This window comes from Nematolebias whitei, chromosome 3 (genome assembly GCF_014905685.2).
Source record: "Nematolebias whitei isolate Nwh7 chromosome 3, NemWhi1, whole genome shotgun sequence".
Classification (NCBI taxonomy): domain Eukaryota; kingdom Metazoa; phylum Chordata; class Actinopteri; order Cyprinodontiformes; family Rivulidae; genus Nematolebias; species Nematolebias whitei.
The window spans coordinates 37,747,794-37,756,868 of NC_056500.1; the positions used below are offsets into that span (position 1 = coordinate 37,747,794).

Below are 9,075 nucleotides of genomic sequence, written 5' to 3' on the forward strand. Positions count from 1 at the left end.
TTTATGGTGAAGCGACAAATTTATGGATTTTTCTGGTAGCACACAATAGATGCGACGTTTATGGTGAAGCGACAAATTTATGGATTTTTCTGGTAGCACACAATAGATGTGACGTTTATGGTGAAGCAACAAATTTATGGATTTTTCTGGTAGCACACAATAGATGTGACGTATACGGTGAAGTGACAAATTTATGGATTTTTCCACTTTATTAGACATATTTTGACTGATGCGACTTATAGGGCGGTGCGATGTATACGGTGGAACATACAGTATATCGCAGCCAGTCTGACAAATATTAAAGTAAAAAGTAGTGTAGAAGTAGCTGAGAATGATCCCCAACATGTAATGTGAGCGCTAACGGATGTTTGTAGTCAACATTTCTGTCTGTCAGCAAAATGTCTCATGAACTGCTGAACTGACTGAATGAAATGTTCAAGAAATGATCATTGGATGCATCTCTACAATTTATTAGAGCCAACCTAATTCAAGATGGCCACTCCTGCCAGATGATCTCAGAAACATGTAACTGACCGTATGATCTTAGAATGACTGTAGTTCAGTGAACTTTACCAGTGCTGTATTAAAATGTTATTATGTTATTATATTTGGATAAAAAATATCCTGTATTCATTTATTACTTCCTCAAAGGACAACACTCGAGGACACGAGAAGATTTTTAACTGATGTACAGAAGTTCTACATGCATGATGTGTTTTCTGGTAAGATGGTGCCCGTGTACATAGCTTGCAATCCACCTCTGCTGATGGTGTTCGGATTATTTTTGTTTTGTTTGTTTTTTTATCTGTGGCATAAATTCACTCCTAATGTATGACAGACAACAGCTTCTGGATCTTTGTTTTTCTGTCACTGATGTCACTTATTTGGACCATTATCAGCGTACATCTGGACCCCCCCCCTCCCCCCCTGCTGGTGGACGTGCCAGTTTACCTCCACTGCGCTCCTCACCTCCATGCCCGGAGACATCGCTTCAGACGCCGGGGAAAAGGTGCTGGTCAGCTGGTGAAGCTTAAAGCTCTGCGCGCTGCATCTTCCTCTCCAGCTGGAGGTCATGGTTTCCATCAAACCCCGGTCCAGGGGACTTTCTGGGTGGAGTTTGCATGTTCTCTCCGTGCATGCGTGGGTTTTCTCCGGGTACTCCGGTTTCCTCCCACAGACCAAAAACATTAGGCTAATTAGGCTTTAACAACGTTAGGCTGATTGGTAACTCTAAATTGTCCCTAGGTGTGAGTGAGAGAGTGAATGGTTGTTTGTCTCGTTTGTCTCTATGTGTCCCTGTGATGGATGAGGTTGAACAGCAGCGTGTTTAAAGGATTTTGGCACCACGCCAGTGGATAAACTGCTATTCACAATAGCAAGAATGGACGGACCTAGAGTAGGAAAAACCTCCTTTAGTAGTCGAGGGTGGACCACATCAAAGGGGGAACCAGAAGGTTTCAAGTCTGGTTTTAAAATATGGCACAGCACTGAAACTGTCCTTTTAAAAGGAAGTCTTAAGAGTGAGGAAATCTCTCGGATGAGAGACGAAACGTTTCTACATTTTTTTGTTGTTTTGCTTTGTTTTTTTTGTTTTTTTGAATGTCCAGAGGACCAGATTTAACTTTTTTAGATTTTTCTACCTGGATTATTGAGCATGCATCAGGATGTCCTTTTAAAAGTTTTTAATGACCTTCTTTTAACTGTTGATGCAGGAAAATCATCAGTTCTCTTACTTTTAGATTTGTCTGCTGCCTTTGCCACTGTGGACCACAGCATCCATTTGATCCATCTAGAGTCACTTGTTGGGATTCATGGTACAGCTTTAAGCTGGTTTCGATCCTATCTCTCAAATAGGAGTTTTTCTGTAAATCTACTGTAGGTCTGTATTCCTCCTCAGTGTCTCCTCTGAAATATGGGGTGCCCCAGGGGTCGGTATTAGCACCTGTTCTTTTTACCTTATACTTTCTGCCTCTGGGTTTAATCTTTAAAAAGTACAAAGTCACTTTTCATTGCTTTGCAGATGGCATTCAGATATATCTACTTGTAACTACAAATGGCAGCCAGTCTGCTGTACATATGTTACAGGATTGTCTTAGGGACATACAGACATGGTTAAGAACACATTTTCTGAACCTGAATAAGGAAAAAACAGAGATTCTGGTGTTCAGTCAATGCAACCCACTGCTTGGGTATGACAGTGTGGTTGGTCCTTTGTCCTCCTTCTGTCGTCCGTTTGTGAAAAACCTGGGTGTGATAGTTGATCCTCTGTTTAAATTTAATAAGTATATTAGTGCTGTTATCAAACCAGTTTCTTCCAACTGAGGACCCTTGCAAAGATAAAATCTTACCTTCCTCGGCCTGATCTAGAGAGGGCTATCCACGCATTTATTACATCGTATTTGGATTATTGTAATTCTTTGTATTTAGGGTTGGACAAGAGATCCCTGCAGCGATTGCAGAGCATCCAAAACTCTGCAGCCCGTCTGTTAACAAACACAAGGAGGCGCAACTCTATTACCCACGTTTTACACTCCCTTCACTGGCTCCCTGTTGCTTTTCGGGTGAAATTCAAAGTTTTATTGATTGTTTTTAAGTGTTTAAACTCCGTGGGTCCATCTTACCTAAGCGAGCTGCTGCAGCCCTACACTCCATCCAGAGCCCTGAGATGCAGCTCTTGTTGACTGTCCCTAAAGCGAGATTGAAGACTTGAGGTGACAGAGCCTTCTCTGTGGCAGCACCCAGACTGTGGACCAGCCGCTCTCTGTCTGTGAAGCTCTCTCACTCAGTAGATCAGTTTAAGTCCAGATGAAAACACATCTGTTCTCCCTGGACTTCACTCAAATTAGTACTTGATTGACTCGAGTTTTGGGGAAATTGCAGCAAATATGCAATAGCTGTCTTGGTTTTTATTAGTACTATTGTTTTATTGGTATTTTACTGCAAATTTTATCATACTTTCATCTTTTAAACAATTTTATTTTGTTTATCATATTTTATCATATTTTATCATATTTTATCTATGATGTTGTATTCTTGTGACGCACTTTGGTCAGCTGTGGTTGTTTTTAAATGTGCTATATAAATAAGTTTTGAATTGAATTGAATTGAATCTCAAATGTTTGTTCATTTCTTCTGTTGTCACAAGCCACAGGTGATTTCAGCACACCAGCATTGTTGTCTTTGTTCCAAGAGTCACCAGAAGTCTGAAATGAAGGTGTGGCCACACCTCAAGACAAATTTATTATTAGGGTTTGTTTGTAGTTTTATGTTTATGTAATAACTGAGAAGGTACCTCACATACCATCATATTTCACTTTCTTTACAGGATGATTGCTATTTGACCAGTTGATCCATTGTTTTTAGTTAATCAGGCGTAATATCAGTTCTTTCTGCAGCAGTGCCAGTTGGCTCTTGTGCGACACTAATAAGAGGTCATTAGATTTAATATGAGGTAATTACTGAAAATGCTTAGGGTTGCTCAGAAGCTCTGTACCCACCTAAATTACCTAACATGTGTATTGTTATTATTCACATGTAATGAACGATGCACATGAGTTAGACAAACTCTAAATGCTTATATAGAGGACAGGTTTAGCCGACAGTTAAGTTCAGGATTAAATTTTCAAATTTTATCCGTGAGATGCAAAACTGTTGTTTGATCAAGGAGTAAACAGTGTCCTTAAAATAATAATAATAATAATATATTTTACGATTATTAAAAATTGTTTTATTATACAATCTTATAATTGAACATTTGGGGGAGTGGTGGTGCAGAGATTAGAGAAGGTGAGCCTGTGATTGGAAGGTCGTTAGTCCAACTCCCTGGATCGACAAAATTTAAATGTGGGTGGGATAGGTGAAGCACCCACATCTGACTCCACTCTTATGAGGTAAGGAAAATACTGGAAAAGTAGCTGAAATACAATTAAAAAAAGTTGAATTTAGCAAAAAGAAGGTGAAAGAGAATGAAAATAGCTAATTAAAGTTTAAATGGGCATAAAGAAGCTGGAAGGAGCTGAAGGAAGCTGAAATCAGCAGATAAATAGTTGGAAAAAACCAAAGCGGAAGAAAAGCTGAAGTGAGCAGTAAAAGGTTGTAAACAGCACAGAGGCTGAAGGACGTGAGGGGAGCTCCGTTCAGTTTCAGAGAAAAACAAAGCTAAATATTTATAAAAGTACAAATTGTACAAATACCAAAAGTAACAGCTGAAATGTGTTGAGCTGAACATTTTGATACATGAATTGTTGAAATAACACAAAAACTGCAGAGTAAGGTACGTGACAAAAAAACGTACAGAAGAAAACCGGATCTCAACGGAGTGAACGATTTACAAACATTCAGACAATAAAAAGTTCACTTTGATCTCTGTTTGCTTTTCAGCTCATGAATGGTCGTCTCTTATTCCTCCATGTCCACTGTTAGCTTTGTACCGCATGTGCACGTGTGTGTGTACGTGTGTGTTTGTTTGCATATCTAACATGTTGTCAGCAGCATTTCTGCTCTGCCAGAAATGTGCTGGCACTCTCTGGTCAGATGATCTTTCTGGAAACTTTCTACTACGTGGAACTTGACACTGAGAATCGGCTCAATCCAAAGTTCTTCTTCAGTCCTCTTCTCCTCCTTCCTTTCCCTTATTCACCAGCGCTCACCTTGCTTCTCTCTGTCTTGCTGACTTAAAAAAAAATAAGCTTTTTTGTTTTTGCCCGTGTGTGCGTGTGTGTGTGTGTGTGTGTGTGTGTGGGGGGGGGGTCTTTTACCTAAAATATCAAAAATAGCTAAATGTCTTATGAAGAACGAGACATTTTAATAAATCTTGCATAAAGACGTCTACAGATAACAGATTTTGTTTTTGGAGTAAATCCATTTCAAGATAGCTTTAAATCACAGTTTGCTAACAGACAGACACAGTCCTTTGTCTTGTAACCTTTAAAATCACTTTGGAGCTGACCCTTGACCCCTGCCGGTGCTACAGTTTCTTTGCATTTATGAATCATCTGTGGGTTCAAACATTCCCTCGTCTGATTCCTGCAGGTATGGAAACAGCACCAAGCAGTACAAAGTCAGGGTGGGCGACTACCACTCCCTGGTCCCAGAGGAGCATGAAGAGGAGTACGGTGTTGATCAGATCGTTCTCCATCCAAACTACCATTCCCACAGCAACAACTACGACCTGGCCTTGGTTCGTCTGTCTCTGGGGGCCGTGGGCCAGGCGCCGGGACAGTGCGTGTCCTTCAGCCATCATGTCCTCCCCGCCTGCCTGCCCGTGAAGAAGGAGCGAGTGCTCAAACAAGCCAGCAACTGTCACATCACCGGCTGGGGGGACACAGGTGTGTGGATTTAAATAGTTAGCTTAGGGAACAGCTTGTGGCACATTTTCAGAAAACACCCATAAATGATAATAATAATAGAAACATATAATTAAAAGGTGCACATTTTCTATTCACATCGTTTCCAAAACTGCCATGTGAAAATTATAACGCAGGTTAAAAGTTAATCCTGCTCTTTTAAAATGTGTAATTCATTTTCAGGGTCTGCCCGTCCATCTGAGTCTGCACACATACACACAACACACACACACACACACACACACGCTCACACATCTGTTAGTGATCTATAAATTACTGCTGATGTCATCAATCATAGCAGCTCGCTCACGAAGGGCTGCAGGAAGTCACGCTCACACCATGCAAGAGCACGAACTACTCGCTGTGAAGTGTTTTTTTTAAACCTTCTTAGAACCAGTACAATTCTGTGAGTGTGTGTGTTTGTGTGTGTGTGTGGGGGGGGGGGTAGTTTTCCTGCATTAGTTAAGCCAGGCACACTCAGACTATTTAAAGTCTGTGATGTTGAACAACATCTATCTGACTCGAGGCTGCACGTCTGCTGTGTACAGCTGTTTGTGTTTGGCTAGCTGCCTCCCATATCACACATGCAGGCACACCCCCCCCCCCCCACACACACACACACCCCTCGAAGCTGTCATGGATGGTTTTTGACACTATGTGGTCACTAAGATTAGTGTCTGTGGTGGTTAAAATGGCTGACGTCAAGTATTTCAAAGAAAGTGAAAGTTACTCTTTAAAAAAAAACCTTTAGGTGTACCGTTTGGTTCAGAGTGACAAACTACACAAGTGAGGTGGTGCTATGAGATCAGAGAGTCTGCTAACGTGCTTTAGCATGCTAGCATTTGGTCTATTTTAGCAAGCAGGGCCTGCAAAAAATAAGCATAGAGTTTCCTCTGCAGGGTAGATGGACTCTCTCTCTCAGAAATAGGGTGAGAAGTTCAGTTCTCCAGGAGAGACTCGGCGAAGAACCGCTGCTCCTCCATATCCAGAGGTGCAGTTGAGGAGGTTCGGACATCTGGTAAAGATGGACCCTGGACTCCAGACTTGTCTGACTAGGAGAAGACCCAGGACACGCTGGAGGGACTACATCCCTCAGCTGGACTGGGAACACCTTGGAGTCCTCCCAGAAGAGCTGGAAGAGGTGGCTGTGGAGAGTGATATCTGGACCTCTTGATCAAGCTGTTGCCCCGAGACCTGAGTCCAGAACAAGAGGATGGATGGAAGATTGAAAAATGCTCCTTGATTATTTTTTTTAAACGATTTAATAAGTTATTACATATTTAATATAAGTCACCTAGCAGACATAGTCGGAAATTTTATATAAATGAACAATTTCTGTACAATATATCCTCCCAAGTCTTAAAATACAAACAGATGGAGATCTTCTAAACCAGTGGTTCTCAAAATGGGGTCCCCAGACCCCCAGGGGTCTGTGAGCTGGTGCTTGGGGGTCCGCAAAAAAATACATGCACATAGATGTTTAACAACCATTAAAATGCACCAAAAATGCAGGAAATCACATCTACTTTATTTAGAAGTTTATGGGGGAGGACCCCCAGCCCCCCCACCAGCACACACACTATTTGCTTTCCAGGATGGATCAGTTTACAAATTAAACCCCGTTACTTGGTCTGACTCCTGCTGCTATGATTCTGTTCAATTTTATGTAAAGAGTTTTCTGTAATAATTTAAAGAAGTGACGACACGTTTATTATGTTCATTTTGTGAATAGGTGAAGTTTTAAAGAGGTTTTTGATGCTGTTCATTTTCTCAAAACTGCAATTTTTGGAAGTTGAAATTAAAAATTTGTTAATTAAGTGTGTCTTGGCAGCACAGTGGTGCTACTAGTAGAGCTGCTGCCTCTCAGCGAGAGGTCGCCGGTTCAAATCCCGGTCCGTGAGCCTTTCTGGGTGGAGATTGCATGTTCTCTCCGTGCATGCGTGGGTTTTCTCCAGGTACTCCAGTTTCCTTCCACAGACCAAAAACATGCATGTTAGACTGACTGGTGACTAAATTGTCCCTAGGTGTGAGTGAGAGAGTGAATGATTGTTTGTCTCGTTTGTCTCTATGTGTCCCTGTGATGGACTGGAGACCTGTCCAGGGTGTACCCCGCCCCTCACACAGTGATTGCTGGACATGGACACCGGCGACCCCCGTGACCCAAAATGGAATAAGCGGGTAAAAGATGATGGATGAAGTGTGTCTTGAATGAAAAATACTCCATGTTTAAAAGTATAAAAATTGTATAAACACTATTAAAGAACAGGTCTTAAGTATTTATGTTACACAAATATTTCCATTGCATTAAAGAGACAAATTAAAGAAAATTATTTAATAAACATGAGGGTTATGAGAGGTCCCTGAACCCAAAAAGTTTGAGAACCTCTGATCTAAACGACAGCAGAAATCAGTTTCAGTAGTTTTTTACTTTACACGTCCAGATGAAATAAACTCTTGAACTTTTCATAATTGCTCTCTTCTCAGGGCGCTCGTACTCAAAAACCCTGCAGCAGGCCGCTCTGTCCCTTCTGCCACGCCGGCGCTGCCAGCAGTATTTCCACAGCGCCTTCACCAGCCGCATGCTCTGCGCCGGCAGCATCCAGTCAGACAGGCACGTGGACAGTTGCCGTGGTGACAGTGGAGGCCCGTTGATGTGTGAGCGTCCCGGCGGGGGCTGGGTGGTTTACGGGGTCACATCCTGGGGTCACGCCTGCAGGACACAGCAGTCCCCGGGTGTTTACACCAAAGTGTCTGCTTTCAGCTCCTGGATACGCAAAGTAACCGGGCGTGATGAGAAGAGGCAACGAGGAGCCGACCTGTCAATCTGAAGGAGCGGCTCTCAACAAGTGACGGGTCAGATGATCTGATGTCACGGCGTTATCGCCTGAACAAGGACTGAAGTGGGAAGCTGAGTTTTAAAAAAACTAAAAGGTAAGAGGACAATGCTGATTTCCACTCCCCTTATATTTAGTTTGATTTGTAATCTTGGACGTTAGAAGAATAAAGTGTTAAACACACAAAAGTGACATAACTGTGTCGTAACATTGCAAATGACACAACCTTTGAAACTGTTTTATGTTTAAATTAATGTTTTGTTGTGCTTGATTTTTTTGAATACTCATTGTAATTTATTATATAAACGTTGTATGTTGGGAAAGGGACCAGTCAGGGTGCAGACTGCACATGCATGCACTCATATTAGCCATAGCATGTCATGAATTTGCATACTTGCACTACAATCCTCAGTTTTGGTACTTTAGCTGCAAGATATTCGGTGCTTCTGCGTTAAGTCTTGTGGTCGTATTGTTTTTTTTTTTTGCCAAAGTAAAATATAAAACCTCATTTTTTAATTTCTTTTTATATATATATATATATTTTGTTTTAATCTTTGCAAAAACATGTTTCAGGTCTTACTATTGCTCAGGCTTTTATACGATAAATCCAATAATTGGTGCATGGAGCTTGACTTTGTGCTGAGGAATGTTTACAAAAAAAAAAACGTGTTTCACAATCAAAGCACAAAATATTTCAAAGTGTTATTTTGTCCAAACTTTGTACTTGCTTAGTATTACGGTGTTGTCTTTTTTCTGAATCAGAGGGGCAACGTAGACACTTTACATTGTTCTAATGTGTTGTTTACTTGGAGTTGCGTTGTGATGTATTCAAACATTTCCCCATAAAACCACATTTTGTAAGAATCCAGACTTTGTCTCGCCTTTATTCTGGACAC

The 9,075-nt window shown here is 41.3% G+C and overlaps 1 protein-coding gene across 1 annotated transcript in view; it reads left to right on the top strand.

The window, feature by feature from the left end:
• The window catches only part of prss12 (serine protease 12), a 39,589-nt gene extending 31,416 nt beyond the window's left edge, over window positions 1–8,173 (top strand). The window contains exons 12-13 of the mRNA XM_037674326.1: window positions 5,032–5,327; window positions 7,830–8,173. Of these exons, the coding sequence (XP_037530254.1) occupies window positions 5,032–5,327; window positions 7,830–8,173 (640 nt within the window). The remainder of the gene's footprint in view (window positions 1–5,031; window positions 5,328–7,829) is intronic.
• The last annotated feature ends 902 nt before the right edge of the window (window positions 8,174–9,075 follow it).